Source organism: Alligator sinensis, unplaced genomic scaffold, assembly GCF_000455745.1.
Source record: "Alligator sinensis unplaced genomic scaffold, ASM45574v1 scaffold859_1, whole genome shotgun sequence".
NCBI classification, from domain to species: Eukaryota; Metazoa; Chordata; order Crocodylia; family Alligatoridae; genus Alligator; species Alligator sinensis.
The window spans coordinates 837,016-858,549 of NW_005842656.1; the positions used below are offsets into that span (position 1 = coordinate 837,016).

The 21,534-nt window shown below is 53.9% G+C and overlaps 1 protein-coding gene across 1 annotated transcript in view; it reads left to right on the forward strand.

The window, feature by feature from the left end:
- Positions 1-2,551: 2,551 nt before the first annotated feature.
- The window catches only part of FBXW4 (F-box and WD repeat domain containing 4), a 68,410-nt gene continuing 49,427 nt past the window's right edge, over positions 2,552-21,534 (forward strand). The window contains exon 1 of the mRNA XM_014524755.2: positions 2,552-2,574. Within this exon, the coding sequence (XP_014380241.2) occupies positions 2,552-2,574 (23 nt within the window). The remainder of the gene's footprint in view (positions 2,575-21,534) is intronic.

The following is a 21,534-nucleotide window of genomic DNA, read 5'->3' on the forward strand; positions in this document are numbered from 1 at the left end:
GGTTCAGCCAGTTTTCTGGTCAGTCACTGGTGGCACCGGGATGTCGTGCCGTGTGCCCGCTGCTCATCCCACGCTGGTCTCGGGGCTGCTGGGGTTGGCCGTGTCCTTCCCAGCTTGTCAGGGATCGATTCTTCCGACACCGCCGCTCTCTTCTCGAGTGCTGGGTTCACCGGCAGCAGTGGGGCCCGTCCCGGCCCCGGGAACGGGCCCTTGGCCCCTGTCCGTGACTTGTGGCGCTGACGTGCGCCGAGTGCGAGGCTCTGCCGGCCGGCGCGGACTCTCGGCGCTGGGTGAAGGATGCGCCTCGCTCAGCCTCTCTGATGGGAGAGGAGGGATCAAAACCCTCGTGAGCCGTCCTGATGCAACCCAGATCCCACAGACCGTGGCCTTGATGCTGCCGAGAGCCCCGTGACCCCAGGCTGCCAGGGGTGCGACCCCCGCGCCAGCATCTGTCCTCAGCTCCAGGGCATCAGTTAGTGGCTTCTCAGGAGAAACCGAATGAGGGGAAACCAGATGCGCCCAGTCTGTGGTTGCATTTCCATGAGCCGTGGCTTGGCCTGGCTGGCCTCTGCTCTGGGCTCGGCTGGAGGTCGTGCCCCTGCACCCACGCTGCACTGGGGCAGGATGGGATTCCCCCCTGCTCAGACTGGTTTGCACTGGTGGGGGGTTGCTTTCTTTTGCAGCACAGGCATGGCCTGGCCTGGGCTCTCTGGAGCATCTATGAACAGCCTTTTCCAGCAGCAGGACGTTGGTGGCCACGACCCCCCGGCTTTCCCCGTGGCAGGTTCAGGGGTGATGCCTGGTGCTGTCAGGGCTGACGGTCGTTTTACAAAGAGGTTCAATGACAGGTTTGTGCAGGGTGGTTTGCACAGGGCTGGTCCTGCCTCAAGCAGGGGTTGCACTAGATGTCCTCTCTGCAGGTCCCATCCAGCCCCACTTCTCCGGGATTTCTATGACGCGAGCCCGCCACGCTCCACAAATCGCCCCAGGCCGCGCCAGGCCAGCGGGAGCGCGGTGCTTGCACGAAGGGCCCATCTAGCTCCATCGCCGTCACTGTGTCTCTTACCCCGGGAGCCCCGGTCACGGACCTGGAGCCCGTTGTAGCTGCGGCACAAACACAGTTTCTTCCCCCAAACAGGTTATGATCTCCACGCGAGGCGACGGATGGACACGAGCCAAACAGGCAGCGCCGGGTGCCACGAGAGCTTCAGTGCCGGAGCCTCGCAGCGGCTGAGGCTTCGTGGAAAGGGACCTGCAGGTAGGGGATGGGGACGGAGACCATGGATTGTGCTCGTGGTTTTGGGATGGAGGGGGTGGTCCCCTCCGGGATGGCCCTGCTGGGATTCAGGTGTGGGCTGAGGGCTGGGCGTGAGAAGCAGCTGGGCAGGGAGCCCTTTGTTAATGGCTTGTGAACTTCCCTTTATGGTCCTCATCAGTAGCCCAGGCTGCTGGTGGCCGCTCAAAGCAAATTGCCGGAGTGTCGGTCTCTGGAAACAGCCCCTTGAAATCAGTTGTTGTCACAATTAACAACCAGTTTGGCCCCGGCTCAGGCTGTTAACCATCAAACAGGGACGGGGGGTGGCAATGATTGATTCCTCGGGCTGCTGCGGCTGGAGGGCAGGGGCCAACCTGTGCTATAAAATCCCATCCCAGTGGCCCGGGGAAAGCAGCTGGCTCCCGCCTGGAGGAGCAGAACGGGGGTCCCCACCCCAGCCCCCGGCCCGAGCGAAGCCGATCCCTGCCGCGTGGTCTCTCTCTGCCCACAGGATGCTCTGGCGCTGCCCCTGCTCCTGCTTCGAGGGGCCGCGCCGCGTCCTTGTGCCCGTGGGACCTCGTCACGGGGCGTCTGCGCTGTTGACGGCGGTGGCTTGCTCTGCCTCGTGGCAGGAGACCCTCCGGACATCTCCTTGAACGAGCTGGACCAGCAAAGCCGCGGGGGAAGTCTGGTGAGAAGAGGCTTTCCCCGTTCTGGGGCTTGGCGGCCCCACGAGAACGGAGCCCGCGGTCTCGGCCTCTGCTCCGGGGCACGGCTAGGACGAGGCCGGGGAGCAGGAGAAAGGACCTCGCAGCCTCCCTTTGCTCCCCAGGGACGGTTGGGGTTTGGCGGTCCTGGCAGGCCTCCCCCCGGCCGGCTCGAGCTGCGGCACGCCTGGGGCGGAGGGAGACGGCCACCTGCTTGGTCGGACAGGACGGGGGACCCCTCCGGAGGCCGTGGAGCACGTGCCGGGCGTGAGCCTGGTGACGGGGCGCTGTCCAGCCGGGGCGGGGCAGAGGGATGGACCCTACAAAACTGTCCACATGCTGAAGGGACTTAGGGTATTGAGGCTCCTGAGCCTGGTTTCATTTGATTTCCCTTTTCAAAAGCAAGGCAGGGGGTCTAAGGTCATTGGGGTGCAGGCTCCTAAATCACTTGGGCGCCGTGGCAGAAGTCTGGGCCAGGGCGGCGCCTCAGAGCTGGACGATCCGGGTTGTTTTGAAGGCTGAGTTCGGCTCTGCAACCTTTCGGGGCTGAGATGGGGGCATCCGCAGTGGTGTTTTTGGCAGGCCCGCGATGTACAGGGCTGCGGCCCTGAGGTCAGTCCAGGAGGCGCGGCGGAGGGGTCAGTTGCGGATCTCCGTGCTCATCCCCTGGGCTCATCGATGCCTTCCCTACCGACTGGAAGGTGATTTTTTGGGAAGTTTTGCTGAGCTCAGTTCACCTCCCACGGAGCCGTGCTGCCTGTCTGGCTTCGGGCTAAACCCAGCTCTCCCGCCTCCGGGCCCGTTGGGGTGTAACCCCAGCTCGCTCCCAGGTGTCCTCTTCCCTACGAGGCTGGAGCAGTGTCCTCGTGTCTCATCCTGTCTGGGGTGACGTGGTCCTGGCAGGTTCCTTGGCATGCACTGCACAGTGGTGCGGGTCCGTGGGCCAGGACACACGAGCGCTGCCCTCTTCCCCCTCAGGACAGCCACACATGGCGCCTCACCTGTGCCAGGGACAGACGCGGGGGAAGCGGTGGGGTGTCTCACCCCGTGTTATAGGGAGAACAGAGGAGCTGCCATGTGCGGGGTCAGTCCTATGTCCTACATCTGTAACGGCTCCCAGCTCCGTCCTGCGTGGCAACAGCCAACCGACGTAGGGTAGGTCCAGCCTGGATTATTTTTGCCCGAGTGCATCGCTTTGCACTTCTCTACGTTGCATTTCACCTGCCGTTCGGTTGTCCTTTTGCTCAGTCACGCCAGCTCCTTCGGTAGGTCCTTACAGCCCACCCTGAGGCTTTGCAAACCTCAGTCCCCCGTGTCCCTCGGTGAGTTGCTCTGCTGCCTCGTTGCTCCTCTCCCCGGTTCGATGCCATTTCCATCCCGTGATGCCTTTTGCTGCTCGGTGACAGACCGATCCCCCTGCGCAGCCTGGCGTCCTGCAGCCTCTCGTTGCAGACTTGCCCCTGAACAGAGCCGCACTCTGCCCTCGACCCCTCTGCGTGGCATCCAGCTGGCCCGCTGGGGCTGGGGGTGCTCGGAGGGCGGAGGTGGGAATGTATTGAGGGTAGTTTTATGGAGAGTTTAGACAGTGGGTTTGTCTGGGCAGGTTTGGGCAGAGCTGAGCCTCAGGCGAGACGTGAGTTGTGCAGGTTCTTGACTCACTGCTCTTTGCAGCGTGACCTGTGATTTCCTACCTGTCTGCGCAGCACCCAGCACCCTGGGCACCCACCTGATCCACGACGACAGCAGGGCTCAATAATAACGGGGTCCTTTCCAGAGAGCCCCTCCATCCCCGCTGGCTGCCCCCAACAGAGAGGCATCTGTCCCGAGACCGAAGGCCCAGCAGCGGAGAGGGACCCGTTGCGGTCCTGGTAAGAGGCACTCGTTGCTTTGTGCTCTGGGCCTATGCTCACTGTTGGGATGGCTCATTAGATAGACCCGTGTCAGCTCTGCTCTCTCCCTGCTGTCCCGAGATCGCCGTGAAAATCATGACTTTAAAGCTGACGCTTTCTGGGACCTTTTCCATTGATGTCTAGGTTTCCAACCATCCATCTTCACCTCTCCAGGCTTTTCTTGGTCATGGTGAAGCCCAGAAACTTCACTGAGTAGATGAGTGCTTTACCTGATAACGAGGTTATCCATGAGCTGGGGAGCGCGAGAGAGCACCAGAGACGAGCGACGACGTTGGTGAGGCAGGAGGGGAGGTTGGCGTGTTAGACCCCCATCAGGCACACGGCAGAGCAAAGTGGCACCTTAGACCCCTGCCACGCCTGACATATATCACGCAATTCACTGGGCAACCGCGCAATAAACTTAGACCGGCCGCACATGCCAAGTACTTATCGCGCGATAAAAATGACTGTCCGGCTATGAAAAGAGCCAACTATCTATAAAGCAGGTGCTTGAAAATGTGCAAGGACTCTATAGCTGGTTCCTATCCAGGTTTAATTTGAGCGTGAGACACCGACGCTGCGAGGACGCGGTGAGAGCCGTTCAGTACGCGTGGAAGCGCCGCCCGTGCCCAGGAGAGGTGTCGTGTACAAGCGCAGGCCGTCCAGAAGCAGCGATGGGCAAACCGCAGCCTTTGGCAGGTCCTTGCTGGAAAGAGACAAGCAGCCGGAGCGCCCCTCCTTGCTGCCGCAGCCACTCGGGCGCTCTGCGGAGGGGGCCGGGGTGGGAGAGCCTGGCTGCGCTGCCCTTTGATAAAGCGCTTTCCGGTCTGGATGCGTGCGATGGGGGAGAGCAAAGCCCAGTGCTCAGCCTTCCCGGGGTTTCAATCTCCCGACACCTCGGGAGTTTCCAGACGTGTCAAACTTGCAGCCTCGCTCAGGCAGATGATGGTGGCACGAGCAAGTCCTCCCGCTGCGATGTGGCCCCCCCGGCCGCGGGTGACCCGGTCTTTGGAGAAGCCCAGATTCGGTTCTGCTGCTGCAGTACGAAGCAGCTCTGCCCACTCCAGGGAGCTGTGGGGGGTTTGCATTCACACAGCCGCCCCTGTCTACAGGATCAGCGACGCTGCGTGCCCCAAGTCATGGGGGTCTCCCAGGTTTCTGCTCCATGTGTCAGGGGCATTTAAGCCTCCCCCAGAGGTGTTGGGGCTGGGGCTGGGCTGTGCCAGTGCTCCTGCTGCACCCACCCCGCAGGGTCCTGGCTGGAGGGTCTTGCCCCCCCGCTCAGGCTCAGGGCCACGCTGCACTGGGGCAGGAAGGGATTTTTTCCCCTGGTCAGACTGGTCCAGACTGGGGGATTTGCCTTCTCCTGCAGCAGGGGCACGGCCTCGGCCTGGGGTCTCTGGAGCATCTATTAACAACCTTTGCAGCAGCAAGGTGGTGGCTGCCACGGTCCCCTCTGGGGCAGGAGCAGGGGTGATGTCTCGTGTGGAGTCAGGGTTGACAGTAGTTTTGCTCAGAGTTTAGGCTATGGATTTGCCTGGGCTGGTTTGCACAGGGCTGATCCCGTCTTAGGCAGGGTTGGACTAGATGTGACCTTGGCAGGTCTCTTCCAGCCCGGCTTCTCGGGGGTTTCTGTGATTCCACAATTGTTACTCAGCCATTGCTAACGAAATCTCTGACTGTGGTGGCTTATTCAGGAGGGGGCCAACCCCAGGCCCCCCGCTCTAGAATAGCAAAACCATCTACGGGACCACTGATGTCAGTGGACGTTGGTTTGGATCCTAACTGAGCCTCCTTCCCAGAAAGACCAGTGAAAGCTGGAGGACTCTCTGGAGACCACGCAAGATTGGGTATGTGGGAAGCTGGGCGAAGCTGGCAAGGGAGCAAAGCAGTGAGGAAGACCATCAAAATCTTTTGGAGCAGAGATGCCTCCCCTCTGCCCAGTCAGACCCTTGGTCCGTGTCCGCAAGATGAGCTGAAAGCACCGGGTTGACGTTCCCAGCTGAGCGTCTAAATGCCAGGACTGGAAGAGAGAGGGAGGTCTTTGATGCCCATCCCAGAAGACAACAGGTGTCGTCCTCGAGCTCCAGGAGTTGATACCCAACGGGATTCCCAGTGCTGGCGCAGCAGCGAGCGCCCGGCTCTCAGTGCTGCCCTCCAAAGCGCAGGAAACAAGGGACTGACCCATCCATTTAGCGAAGCGGCTGGGCAGATGCACGACGTTACAGTCCGCCTAGAGAGCATCAGGGCAGCAAACCTGCCCCGGGTGCACTGAAGGATGGCAGATGACCAGATCCAAGACGCTAAACATGGAAAGCTGCTGGACAGCACGGGCTGACTTCCCTCCTGACTTGTGGGCTTTGCCTGGCCCACTCAAGCATTGGCTCTTGCAGTTGTCAGGACCTGCTCCTTGATAGCTACCCTATATTTTCCTTCCCTTAGCTTCACTTTATATACAACTTTTCCTAGTTATATATCACAGGATCATAGGGACCTCACAAGGGTATCCGGGCCAGCTCCAGGCCCTGCTCCTAGCAAGATTGTCCTTGACTAAACCATCGCAGCCAAGCGTCTGTTCAACTCGCTCTGGCAAATGTCCAGGGGTGAGAGTGCCCCACCTCTCTAGGTGCTTGCTCCATTGCTGGGCCACCCTCAGAGCCAGAAAATCCCTCTTAATCTCCAGCCTCAGTTTCCCCTGCTGCAGCTGGAGGCCATTGCTCTGAGCCCTGTCTCCTGCAGCCACCAAGAAAAGCCCGTCTCCATCCTCTCTGCATCGCCCTGCAGGGATTTGAAGATGGTGCTCAAATCCCCCCCCGGTTTTCACTTGTCACTCCCAGTACCCTAATCACGCCTCGTCCCTGCGTGGGGCCGATGCCTGCACACGGATGAGTTGCACATTCGCCCTCCCCACTTGTGTGGGGACATCGCCAATAGCCCCATGTTTGAGTCACAGAATCACAGACAAGGAGGGTGGGAGGGAGCTCAGGACGTCACATCGAGTCCAGCCCCCTGCTCCAAGCAGGACCAGCCCCAACTGCATCATCCCAGCCAAGGCTTTGTCTACCCGGATCTTCAACACCTCCAAGGATGGAGACCCTCTGGATGACCTGTTCCAGTGTTTTATTACCCTCCTCGTGAGAAAGTTTTCCCTAATATCCAACCTCAACTTCCCTTGCTGCAGCCTGAGCCCATTGCTCCTTGTCCTGTACCTGCCCCCACTGAGACCAGCCCAGCTCCAACCTCTTTGCAGCCCCCCTGCAGGGAGGTGAAGGCGGCTATTCAATCCCCCTCGCTCTTCTCTTCTGCAAACTAAATCAGCCCAGGTCCCTCAGCCTCTCCTCACCAGTCCTGTCCCCCAGCCCACAACCATTTCCATTGCCCTCCACTGGACTCTCTCCAATGTGTCCCCATCTTTTCTGTAGCAGGGGCCCACAGCTGGACACAGGACTCCAGATGTGGCCTCCCCAGAGCCGTTCCACATTTCATGGTGAGTCAGGCGATGGTGGGCCATTGAGTGTGAGCCCCACGCCGGCCACAGCAGCCTTCGGAGAGACCTCCTCTCCATGACTTCAAAGGATTGCCACGAAGGAGCACGCGCCTGGAGGAAGAAATGATGTCCTCCGGTGGCCGTGCCCTTGGGCGGTGCATGCTCGCCATTCACAGCCACGGGTGGTGGGAAAGTGGCCTCTGTAGCAGCATTTTAAAGGGGCATCGTTCCCTAGGCTCAACGCTGGGTTGAAAACCAAACATTGCTGCAGTCCATGGGAGGGGGTGCGTCCTAATGATCCGAGCAGAGGATCTGTGGGTAATTATCTGGCTGGAAAATAAGGATAATGATGCTGACCTACTTCATAGTCAAGTCTCTTGGGGGGTAATTGGGTAAGTTGCTGCTGGCCTTCGGAAGCTTTTCTAGGATCAGAGAGAAGTGGGGCTGGAAGGGACCTCACGCGGTCACTTCTGGTCCAACCCCCTGCTCAAGGCAGGATCGTCCCTGACTAACCCAGCCCAGCCAAGGGGCCCGCCGACCTGCTCTTGAAAACTCTCAGGGATGGAGATCCCACCACTTCCCCAGGCAGCCTGCTCCAGTGCTCCACCACCCTCCGAGCCAGGACGGTCCTCCTTGTCTCCAGCCTCAGTTTCCCCTCTTGCAGCTCTAGTCCTGTCCCCCTGCGGCCATCTCCATCTCTGTCGTCGCCCTTCAGGGATTTGAAGATGGTGATCAAATCCCCCTCTCCTCCCCCTCAGTCTTGTCTTTCTGTGGATGAACGGTGCCACGCACCGAAGTCTGGACAGTGGCTGAATAGGTTTTGCCTGGTGGAGACTGCTCGCGGGATTATCAAGGTTTTCCTTAAATTGCGTCGGTGCCGGAGCAATCCCGGAGACGGGCTGGCTGCAGCATGCGGCCGGCCGGCCGGACCCCACGTATTTTGGGCTCTGCACCAGCAGAGGGAGCTCAAGTTCATTAACAAACCCTAATTGCGGAGCCGCGCCTGAGCAAGATGGGGACACACCTGGAGCCAGGGGTGCGGGGCCCAAGCCGAAGCCACCTGGAGCAGCCGGACTCCTCTCTGGAGCCCGGCCCGCGCCGGTGGGACGTGGGTGACCCCAGAACTTGTCCGCGCTTCGCACTGGAGCCCTCGGGAAGGAAATCGAACGCAGCCGGAGGAGGTCTTGGCTGGGACCGAACGGCCCAAATGCTGCAGCTGCTGCCTGGAGCCTCTGAGAAGCTGTGAAACCTGAAGACGACGGGCCTGAGAGGATGCGAGTCTTGCTCGGAGAACGTGGAAAAACGTGGCGAAGTCATGTCAGGCTGAACACGGTGGGCTGCTTAGTAACCCACGCCTCCGGGCTGCCTGCCCTGCCGATCCTCCACGCAAGGCAGGCCAAGCAGGATCATCTCGACGCTGGATCTTCATCCTGCTTCGCTCGTTCGGCTCATCCCGTGCTCTGGAGGGGAGCGGAGATCCAGTGGGTTCTCACCGGGCAGCGGATCCTGGCCCGAGACTCGCCTCGTCTCGTGCAGGCTAGCAGGCAGACGCCAATACTTCGTCGCCAACGCAGGGACCTGATCCTGGGCTTCTTAAATCCAGTGGGAGCTTTTCCATTGAGTTCAGTGGGCTTCGGGCTGGTCCCAGCTCAATACGCTGCTAGACCCGGGCGTGGGAATCGCAGGCCTCGCGGTTCCCAGGGGGCCATTTGGGGCTCCATCAATGCTGAGGACTTCTCCCAGGAATCAAACCTACCTGTGTGAGCAAAAGGGGTAGGATTGGACCCATGGGGGCCCTAACCCAACGACCGCTGAGGCCAATGGAAAGGCTCCCAGTGGCCCAAGCCAGCTTGTCTTACAACGTGAAGTAGAGACTGGGCAGTTAGGGATGGTGCACGTGTGCACGTGTGTATGGAGGGGGTGACGGGGGGTAGGACACAGACGCAGACACTTAGGCCGGGCTCTGCGGAAAGCGGCCGCCAGTCCATTCCCAACCCCGCTTTTAAAGGGAAGGTTAAATTTCTCGGAGATAAGGAGAGCTGGAGCGCGCTGGAATGCGCTGCCGACCCCCCCGGAGCTCATCCCTCCGATAACAGCTGTTATGCTGGAAACCTAATGCTGATGAAAGAGTTAAAGGCTGGTTGATGGGTGATATCGGTGACATACCTCTGAACTGAGCCTGCTCCTGGGGTGAGACTGCGGACTGGCGTTACTCAATGAATAGAGGCCACTCCAAGGGAGTTTTCCCTTGAAAAGAACGGGGTCAGGGAGCCGCTTTGGGGAACAATGCTTGCCACCGGCTAGCTGAATTTCTTACAATCACACACCATACCCCCTGATCAAATAGCTCCTTTGTCAGCCTGATATAAAAACATGTCATACAATGATGATCTGGAAGAATGACATGAGCCTGCCTTTCAAAGAGATCAGAAGGGCTTGTTGTGCACAAAGAGAGCCCCCATCAGAGTCAAGGAAGGAGGTGGAGGGGGGCGGGGGGAAACCCCGCAGAATAAAAGGGGCAAATGGGAATAAACAGCAATAACAACAACTGCAAAGAGGGCACGCCGGAGACCCTGGGGCTGCGCTGCTCCGCTGCGTCCCCAGGCTGCGGCGGCCTAGCACGAGTGCATTGAGTGTGTTGCGGGATTAACGGGAAAGTCTTTTGGGGCAGCCTTTGGGGTCCCATCATCGTCCTGCACTCGCACAGAAGGAATTGTGGGCTGGGAAAGGGGCGCGCGATCCAACAGCCAGGTTGCCACCATCTCCGAACGGGTCTCAGTGCCATCTCCGTGCGTTCCCGCTGTAGCGCTCACCCCCTCTCTCCTTCTACAGAGCTGCCGTCTTGATGTCCATCCTCCCGGCTCTGTTGGCTGGGACAGCCGTTCTGTTGTGCTCCCAAATCCCTTTATCTCAGGCATTATTTTATTTAATAGACTTTTGCCTTTTGCTTTCCATCTTTTCACCCTGGCATCTCCAGAGGCAGGCTCGAAATCTCGGCTTGGGAACGGGGGTTTTTCCCCTGGGTCTTCTCAGGTGTTTAGGAGAGTGACTCTTTCTTGCAGACCTCCCAAGAAGCCGCAGTGCTGGGGTGTCTACCCCAGCGGTCCCAAATCATGGCATTTGCCCAGAGCGATGACAGTTGCTTGGTGCCAGGCAGAGTCTTGAGGTTCTGGAAAGAAAGGATGAAATGTTCAGCCCAGCTCGGTGCTCACAAGTAGGCATTCAGGAGGATTCATTTTGGGGACACAAGAAGTGGTTGGGGTCCCAGAGGTCGGTGGTTTGGAAGCCCATCACATGCTCAATTCTTAGAATCATAAATCATGGACAATGAGGGTTGAAGGGACACCAGGAGGTCACGTCTAGTCCTACTCCCTGCTCCAAGCAGGACCAGCCCCAACTACATCGTCCCACCCGAGGCTTTGCCTAAACGGGGATTCAAAACCTCCAAGGATGGAGACCTCACCACCTCTCTGGGTAACCTGCTCCAGTGCTTCACAACCCTCCTAGTAAGAAAGTTTTTCCTAATATCCAACCTCAACTTCCCTTGCTGCAGCTTGAGCCCATTGCTCCTTGTCCTGTATCTGCCCCCACTGAGAACAGCCCAGCTCCGTCCTCTTTGCAGCCCCCCTGCAGGGAGGTGACGGCTGCTGTTCAGTCCCCCTCGGTCTTCTCTTCTCCAGGTTAAATCAGCCCAGCTCCCTCGGCCTCTTCTCACCAGTCCTGTCCCTCATCCCCCAAACTTTCTTGTGAAAAGAGGACTCCAAAAATGAGCACTTATCCCCTGAAACATTGCCCCAAGACTCTTGAACACTTGTCATTTTTCATAGATGTGATAGACACCAGGGCTGGGAGGGACCATCGGGTCCAGCCCCCTGCCCAAGGGGCAGGAAGTCAGCCATTTTTGTGGGTTTCTTTCTACTATCCTTCCCCCCCCGCTTTAAAAAGTATATAGCACTTTTCGTGCAAAACCTGTGTTGAAAGATGGTTAAGTTTGTATGGTTAAATACTGTGAGCCAGAACTGCCAAGGTTAAAGCTAACCTCAGCTTTTCCCCTCTATGTGACTGTGTTAAATATAGACTCACATACTGGTATGCTTTCCTGTTGAACAGTGCATTATCACAGGTTTTTCCTGCAACCTCATATAAAGTCTTATGGTCTGTGGGATCCAATATAGAAGTGGAGCGAACTGCGCCTACGTTACATGCTGTATGTTATATACAGAGACAGAGTGACATTTCTGTGGCCTATATGAACAGTAAGAATTGTTTGTATCCGATGTTAGTAGTTAAATGCCTCACTCCTCGCTGCCTCCTAAGAGTTTGCGCTGCACAAGATGAGCTTTATAACCCCTGAACGGTAGGTTCTGCTGCTGGTTGGAAACAGCAAGATACTATCCAAGGTGCTGGCCAGATTATTAAAATACATGAGTGCATTTTGCTTAAAAGTGTGAGCAATTAAAGTTTGGACAATGAAATGGAGCTGATACAAGATGTGCCAAGATGTGACGTGTGCATTTGAAGTGAAAGGGGGGGAAAAACTGGGCAGTGTCTTGCATTGTTTGTGAACACCCATGGGAATATATAGCGCCAGGGTCTATCATAAAACAGGAGAGCAAGGGACAGAGTTTTAGCTGCACGGGTGACCTTTAGAGCCTGAAACTAGACTCTGAAATCCATATTTAGGTCCTTAAATAAATGCTGAATCTTGTTTTTGGAGAGGTGAGAGCTCAGGCGCTCTCCCAGACTTCAGCGGGAGCTTGGAGGTGCTCGGTGATTAAGAAAACCAGACTAACTATTACCCGGTGCAGAGCTATTGCCTCAAGCTCAGATAATGTGCTGTATCCGGGCTGTGCCTACCCTCTACCTGGAAGATAGCAGCACGCCTGATAAATGGGGCATCCCTCTGGGACTCTGTCACACGGGTCCATGACCTGCACTCGTTCCCTTTTGAATTCTGGGAGGATTTTATGGGGATGTTTTTGGGCTATCAAGCAATAAATGGTTTGGGATTTGCTTGCCTGAGACAGCTCTCTCCCTCAGCCGTACTTTCCCCATTCTTCAAGTGGGCTCTCTGGATTTACAAGGGAGGGACCTGTTGGCCAGACATTACGGTGGAGTTTCCTTGCCTCCGATGAAGTCCCAGCTGACTTCCAGGGCATGTCTTGAGGCCGGGGTGGTTGGGGATGTCTGGGGATGGGGCAGCGTTTTCCATTTCCAACCTCTCTCTTCTCTGGGGTGAGCTGGTGATGGATGATAGATGTCTGCTCTTGGCTATTTCCACATAACAGAAGCAGTGTGGGGGAGCACTGATTTCTTGCAAATCAAAAGGAATGAAAATGAGAAGGAAACTATATCCGCTGTCTTATTCTCAGCAGGGCTAGAGTGTGTTTTGTATGTGTCTGTGTGTCCAGTCGATGGCTGTGTCCAGCTGAGACCCGGTGCCAGTGCAGGCCAGTTGCAGCTCTTGCCCTGTGTAGCCATAGCTTCTTCCAAAAGAGAAGGGGAAACTGCATTCAGAGAACAGAACATCTGCGCAGTTAATTGTTCAAAGTCAGGTTGCCTGCACAGTTTTACCCCTGTCCCTTTGTGCGGTCTATCATCCAAACCCGACATGCTCACGTACCGTTATTTCTGTGGGGCCCTGGTGCCATTCACTGCACAGGCTGGACTGCACTGAACTGCGCTAGCTGTGTCTCCCAGTCTGCCCTCTTCTATTCCTGTTCTACCACGGGGGTCACACCTGTGGTCTTAGGCTGGTGAGAGTTAAGGGCACTTGCAAAAAAGGATATTGGGATAGAACCACAGACAACGAGGGTTGAAGGGACCTCGGGAGGTCCAACCCCTGCTCAAAGCAGGACCAGCCCCAACTACAGCATCCCAGCAAGGCTTTGTCAAGCTGGATCTTAAAAACCTCCAAGGTCGGAGACTCCCCCACCTCTCTGGGTAACCTGCTCCAGTGCTTCACTACCATTCTAGTGAGAAAGTTTTTCCTAATATCCAGCCTCAACTTCCCTTGCTGCAGCTTGAGCCCATTGCTCCTTGTCCTGTCATCTGCCCCCACTGAGAACAGCCCAGCTCCATCCTCTTTGCACCCCCCTGCAGGGAGGTGAAGGCTGCTGTTCAATCGCCCCTTCATCTTCTCTTCTGCAGACTCGATCAGCCCAGGTCCCTCAGCCTCTCCTCACCAGTCCTGTCCCCCAGCCCACAACCATTTCCATTGCCCTCCACTGGACTCTCTCCAATGTGTCCCCATCTTTTCTGTAGCGGGGGCCCACAGCTGGACACAGGACTCCAGATGTGGCCTCCCCCGGGCTGAATAGAGGGGAGAATCACTGCCCTCCATCTGCTGGCAGCGCTCCTACCCACGCAGCCTCAGACGCCAGTCGCCTTCCTGGCACCAAGGGCACACTGCTGGCTTCTGTCCAGCTTCTTGTCCCCTGTCCCCCAGGTCCTTTTCTGCAGAGCTGCTGCCCAGCCCGTCACCCCCAGCTGGTGCACAGGATTGTTCCCATGGTATAGAAATGCTTAGATTTGAAGTTGAATCATGTGCCTTTGTCAGAATGCACAGCTGTACTGACCAGATACAGATGTTTATGTGTATGTCTGTTAAATTTGGTCCATGTGCCAATATTATCATGGGGGGACTGATGGGCTGTATTAATAGCAATACAAATGCATCTAGTACCTCTGCTGATGGGTCCATTAGAAATGGCTAAAATGGATATCTGAGAATTGATCAAAGATTTTGTAGCCTGTTACCGCTGGTCACCAGGCATTTCACACTGACAAAGAACCCAAGTCCCATGAAAAGGATACTGTGTTTTTACAAGCAATAGAAACTACTGGTCACTTGATTGCTATGGGGATGTAACTAAACTGGGCTTTCTTAAGGCAGAGGGCACAATCTAAGAGAAACAAAAAAAGACATGAGGGAGGGAGAGAGAGGGCTGAATTGATTTCAGCCTGTTCAGGTCTAGCTGGAAAACACAATGCAAGGCAACGGTCCCTGAGTCGGCGAGCTTTTTTTCCTACATTTTTTCCCAGGGTTTGAAGTGGAGAGGGTGGGATGGTATTAGAAAAAGAGAGCAAGAGAGAAGGCAGGGGCATGAGAGGGGAGCTTGGAAGGGTGCAAAGCAGCCTGCTCCTTCTGGGCAGTGGGAAACTTTGATGTCAGTGTCTCCGAGTTCGGGGAAGGCTTGACAGCCTTGCTGTTTGAAGCCTGGCGTCTGCTTGTGCTCGCACAACTCTGTGTGCAAACCTGCACGGGCATTTTGCAGGGATGCACACCTGCGGGCCGACCCACCGCACAAATGGCCCTTGTGCTTTAGAGAGAGGGCACGCAGAGGTACTTGCATTTACTGGCTGGAGAAGCCTGGTGCAAGCTGGGGGGTGCCCACCGTTACCTGTGCACTCGCAGACCCTGGCCTGTGGCCTTACTGATAAGTGAGCCTTTTTCCCTTAACAACTCCCTAGTCAGATAACCTGAAGACTCACAACCTCCCTGCGAGGTCTGTCATACCCTATTGGTGGGGAACACGAGCCATGGAGATACGGCAGTAAGACTTGCTCAAGGTCAGATGAATCAAGCCAGTGTCAGGGAGCAGCCGTCCTGAACCCAGCCTTTCATTCCCCTGCCCTCGCCCAGGTGTAGTCTGCTCTGGGTGTGTTAGGGCTTCCTAGCTACATTTTAATTTCATCCCAATAACATTTCAGGGGAATGATCAGTGATGACCATGGAGCCCAGCTAAAAGCAGAGGGTCAAATCTGTCACTGATATAATGGCTGCAGTGGAGTGGGCTCTTCCTGTCCTGCCTTTCCCATCACCGAAAAACTTTGCGCTTGAGGTGTGTCCCTGAGAGCTGCACCTTGGCTGGGCAGCACAGCTAATCCCGCAGGCATCCTCCCAGACTACTGCACCATGCACTAAACTGCAGGGCAAAAGCGGAAAGCCTATTGCAGTGTTATGGAGGACCTGGAGATCACATCAATGAGAGGCCTAAATGCTGCTGTAAAGATCCTTGGGCTACGCTGCCTTGATTTGTGGTTGAAACACAAGCGTGGGTGGTGCACGGGTCCGGAGGGAGACAGGCAATGAATTGACCTGCCTGGTCTTCTTTATCGGAGGAGGCGATTTTGCCACGAGCCCCTGGCACTTTGGCCTTTTCTTTCTCAGCGCTCGTTTCCATGTAAATAGCAAGGCTCCGCACAGAAGGACAAACCTCGTGGCCGGTGGGCTGGAGAAGGGGCCTTAATGACTCCTTAGTCCTGGATTTATAATCTGCCACGCCGTACGCACATGTGTTTGTCACAAATCTGTGCGAGCGGCCCGCCTCCCGTCCATACATTGTCCGGCAGATGGTAAAGCCATCACGGGTGTTTGCTTCCCGTTCCAAAGGAAAACATTCTCTACTGGGGGCTGCAAGGGGCTTTTTTTTTAACCCATCTAGACAAACAAACAAAAAATAGCCCTTTCCACCAAAGTGGTGAGACTTGCGTGATCATAAGAGACCCAGAAACTCTCTGAGCCTGCAATTTGCTGTTGACTTAAAATCAGGGGGTGGGTTGAGTCCCACTTAAAAACCGAGTGCATTAGCTGGACACATTTAGCCTTGCTTATATTTGTTATAATCACTGAGCGTCGATTGTCACGTCTTTGCATTACAGGAACACCCAGAGGCTCCCAATGAGAATGAAGTTGGTGCTGTAGACCCTGCCCCAAGAAGGTGACCTAGGCTCTCGTCCATCCGTACTCGCACAGAGCTCCAATGTGGGATTAGGACTGAAGGGAAGTGTTGTTATATAGAGGAGAAGAGTGTGATACACTCTGTGATGTTTATACAGACATTATAGGCGTTTTTACTTATGAAGCTGAATAATAGATGGCTAGACTATTCTAGATTGCCTTCAAACTACCTTTTCAAATGACCAGCCTTGAAGACTGGCTCATCTCATGGTTAGAATATGTCTGGGATACACGAGGGTAGAAGCAGAATATCACTTTCTAGTACTAAATTCTCCTAGCTTTACCCCACAAATGGCTGAATTGCTGCTGGTTGTACAGCTGTGTAAAGAAGAAACAGTCAAACTGGCCCAAGTGAGTAGAGATGAAAGGATGCAGCTTTCTGGTGAAAACAGTCCAGTTTACCATCACTGGATGGTCTCGCAGACTCTCACCCCTGCATATGGAGAAAGCGCCAGATCTGTGACTTTCCAGCTCCTTGGAAACAAACTTTGGAACCAGTTATAAGTGAAATGTGCACTGAAAATCCCTGGAAATATCTCACCGAATTGGTGCCTGATCTTGCTCCCAAAGAAGTCCAGGGGAGTTTGACCACTGGCTCCAAAAAGCTACAAGCGTGAATGAAAAAGCCTGCAAAATACCCCCAGGGAGAGCCCTTAAAAAAGGCACCGGATTCAAAAACATTTCTTTTGGGGATCAAGGACTGCCCGCCGTTGAAGCCCGGAGGACTGGGAAACATCCCAATCTTGGTGGCGATCAGACTGTGTCATTGAAGTCCGGCCTGTGCAACGGAGAAGGGTTTCAAATGGAAGGGTTCAGAATTCCTCAGCTGTCTGATGTAGCCTAGGGCAGGCCCGAGGGGCACTGTTGGGAAAACAGTCCGACCCGAGCATTTTCTGAGCAGATACTTCAGGCGATTCTTTGAAAAACGAGGTAAAGAAACAAATAGATCGCTGCCGGACTTCCAGAAAGTGGCCAATTACCAAAACAAGCAAACAAGCAAAAGGCAGAAGCCCCGGCAGAAGAATGGGCACAATGGAGCACTTAGCCAGTGGTCAATAACCACTCACAATAAAGTAATAATAAATGGCTGTCCGGATATAAAAGGAGATGAGGCCATTTGATGGATTATAAGCGAGACGCTTTTCTTCCACTGCAGCTTGGTCAAGACGGGAGGTTTGGGAGGTGTGGCTGCTTCGCCAAAAGAAACGGCAATCCATTTTTCAGCGTATTGACTGGTTTTGGACTTTGCCACCCGTTCTGCTGTTGACCCAAATGCAAAAGCACCGAGCAGGCGGATAACGAAGCGGCGAGCTGGCGTCTCTGTGAACGGAGCCCGCTGCAAGAAGCAAACGAATGTCGGTAAATTTGGTTTGTCAAATTCTGTTTGCCGCGAGAACCCGGGGTGACCTCATCCGAGCAGACGCCTCCCAAGCACCCCGTCTTGGCCAAGCTGCAGGGGATAAAGGGGCCGAGCGCCCTGCACGAGGGGACGTATACGCAGACAGCACTTACCTCCTCCCAGCTGGCAGAACAGGCCCCGGTGGCATTTATAGTTGCAAAAGTGTGATTTTTGGCCCCCGTTTGTGGCTCCCATACCAAACACTTTTTCATTCTGTTTTGTGCTGACTTATTTTTGCGGAGACTAAACCTAGCTCAGGAAGCGTGATTTGGAGAAAACCGGCAGAAGATTTTACCTCAAATTCAACATAACCTTTGTGGGGTTTTTTTTTATCCTCTTTAATCCTTTGATAATTTTTTTTGTGTGCTTCTCCTGCAGAAAAGCAATTTTGCTAATCACCTTTGCGCCAATCCCTGCATTCTTGACAATAGCGTGAACAGCTTCCATCAGAGGCTTTGATGTGGGAAAGACACACACGCACACACATCTAATCTGAAAACAATTCAGCTCCTTGCTGCTCAATGGAGAGCATTCTGCTTTAATAGAGTACAAGTTCTGGGGAGGTTTCTAATCCTTTCTGCCAAAGAGAAGGGACTCAGTCAGGTAGCACACCTTATTCAGCAGTTAAAATAACATGTTACTTGCTCTCAGGGAAAATCAAAACAACTCAAGATCAAAACCACATTCCGCCAGCCGTAACGGGATAGACTCTCGACTCGGATAACTCTTGATCTAAGTGTGTAACAAGTAACCTGCTCTAATCCCTCAAAGTGATGGTGTTACAGATAAGTACTGGAGTAGCAGAGGAGGTGTCTTAAGTTTCAAAAATGTACAAAAGCATTGGCTGGAAAGAAAAGCAAAACAAAAACCTGTCCCCCTGACAGTGTCTTTAGCTGCAAAGGTATATTTGAGGGCAGTGCCGAGATGAAGAAAGGCCCCTTGAAAAGGAGAGGGAGAGCGAATGCTGCTCAGGCACTGGAAGGGCATTTCTTCCCCACTGCAGTTTGTTGATTTGCACAGTTAAAGCAGAAGCTTTCGGACTGCAAGGTCCCTTTGAGGCTCCAACCCTGGGTGGTTGGGCTGCGACCTCTGAATTGTCACTGCCCATCGCAGGATTGGGGCCTCAGGCTGAAGTCCGAAAGAGCAGCGGCCGTTTGTACAGCACAGTGCGTGGGCATGAAGGCTACCAGGAAAACAAGAGTGTGAGGTGTAAATGTGCCAGCAATGGGTCAGATCCACCGGCCCCATCCTTGAAACCCAGCCCAGCAGGTGCTGAGAGCGTGTCTGTGGCACGTCAGCAGCGTGGCTGGGAGAGATGTTTGCCCACGTCTGCTAACACGCTCCAGAGCTGGAAATCTCCACGCCAGGGGTGCTTGTATACGTGACATATGAGGGGTTTAATCCTCACTAAATTAAATAGGTTTATTACATTTAAAATGCTTTGTTTTAAACCGATGCGTCAATGTTTGCAAGTACAGGCTGCTCTGGACTTGTCTCCAGTGGCTCCTCTCAAGCCCTTGGGGTCCTGGAGACCCACCATTGATGTGGCACAGACATGTCATGGTGTGCTGCCCCTTCCCCAGCCCCACAAATGCCAAGTCTGGTCCAAGAGACGCTATCACGCGTGTGCTTCCACCTTGATTCCTGCTTCACAAAATGTTTAAAACCAACTGCCTGGCAGTAGCAGCAACATTTCTATTCAGGCAGCAGCCAGGGAATCAATTGATTTATCCTCTTATTATAATCTACCTGATTCCTGCTAATCTCTCTGCACTCCACAGGTGTTAATGACCCTCTCTCCTTTTTAATGGCCTTGATGTTTCACTAATTAAGCCAGCCTTTCTGCTGCAATTCTGTCTCTGGCTGCTCCTGGTCATGTAGCTATTTTGCAGACTGGTTTTTGCTCTGGCTAAAAACATTAACCCAGGTGTGGAAATAACTTTTAGTGAAGCGGTTTGCACTGTCAAGATGCTCAAAAAAGCTAGATTTTGTTTTATGAATCTGAAAGATGTACATTTAGTTCTAATGACTACAGGACTAAAAGAGATGACATCTTGGGATTATTTTTGCCTGGTTTGTTGTGTGTTTTTTTATGCATGAGATATGAAAGAGCAAATTAAGGCACATTCCAACAAAAATATATTGTCTTTGCTTCGGTCTTAAACGGGATAATATACCCCTGGACCCCTAGCTTATTAGCACAGCTTCTAGTTTCTTTTTAAATGGAGAAAAGGCATGTGTTGTGTTGTATGTGATGATGCACCAGGTCATCTGCACCCTGCTTTTCAAAATCCTAGATCTGCCTGTGGCCCTGCACACTTGGGGAGAGCTTGGAGAGCTGTGTGGTGTGGGTGCACAACTCTGGAACTGAGCCACTGATGTCCCAGGGGTCAGAAACATGCCCGGGGGGCTCTCCCTCGCATCACTGGGCCCACTCACATTTTTCTTTTTAAAATAACAGCTAGTGATAGCATCTCTTGGACCAGACTTGGCGTTTGTGGGGCTGGGGAAAGGGCCACCACCCTATGACATTGTGTTCATGTTACTCTATTTGGTGTTGTCTTTGCGTCACGCCTGACCTGTTGCACACTTATTGATCGCACACAGGCCTTTTATCCCACCCAGCTCTCCTTGGTACTGTATCACTGCTGCTCACAGGCCATTATCAGCAATCAGGAATGATTTTAGGTGTTCTTTCAGGTCGCGGACATGTATCCCTAGCCCACTAGAAAAGCACCCATGTGATGATGGCTCCCCAAGTACGATATTATTTCAGGACCCATTAATTGGCTGCTTTTATCAACGTAATATATGCTATGCCTTAGAGAAGCCTGCTACATCCACACCATTTGATTTATGAACTGTGTGTCTGAAAATATTGAGCTTGTTCTGGACCAGATCTATGTTCCACAAACTCATGTGGATTGATTTAGTTGCAACTATTTAATAATTGCGATTTTTTTTTTGTACCTTTTTCGTGATTGTGATTATTTTTTGGCTGCGATGACGTAGTTGGGGCTGGACTAGACGTGACACCCTGAGGTCCCTTCCAACCCTCATTTTCTATGATTATATAACAAGCTGCTCCATTATTATCCATCTGAGAAGATCTAGTTAGGATGACAGGCCCCTAATCACCTGGGTTACCTGTTTCACCCTTTCTGTTTTGCAACCTTTGCTTTCTGCCAGTCCTCCATAATACCCCCAGGGTCCATTAAAAATCAACAGTAACGGTCCAGAAGTTTCCTCAGACAGTGCTTTTAAAACCCTTACACGCAAGTTATCTGGACCATTTGGTCATAGCACTGCTGAATGCTTAGAGTTAAGCACCCGGTTTTCTGGATCAAGGCATAACTATTGAATAAACCCTTCCTTTACGGTCATGTTATACATGCTGTTGTGATCACAGATGTTAATGAATATTAATTTTCCTAATCTACCATGGAGCATGAACGCGGCCTGTGCTGGGTAAGCAATCCCTGTACGCAGCACTCCAGACAGGTGGCAGGTACCGTACACCTACTCTTGCCTTGCCAGGTGTTGCTGCCTTTTGTTTCTGGATCAGGAACAATCTCTGTTTAAAACCCTCTGGGCTTCTGTGGGCTGGAAGATGTCCACTGGTCAGGTAGAAGCAAATAGTATGACTAGGACTAATTTCATAAATCGTTATAGTCGCAACCCCAATAACGACAGTAACAACCAGCAACAGCAATTAGACAATTTATTATTTGCCTGCTCCACCCTGCGCAGAAGGACCTCTGTCCATTTTGGGTCAGGAGACGCATGTCGTTAGCACTCTGGATTCCTGCGGGTGGCAATAATTACCCAGTTTTTACTAACTATTCTTTTCGTGGCCAGGGGGTGCGTGTGTGGGTGTGCACGTGTGTGTGTGTGCTTGCACATGCGTTTAGGTCTAGAGTAGCACAGCCTGGAACATTACACGCCTATCAATTAATCTTTAATTATGCTCTGCTGCATTGGGTATCACCAGGCTGGGTGAGCACGATCCCCCCAGCCCTAGCTCTGGGAGCTTCTTGGGTGGGGTGAGCAGCTT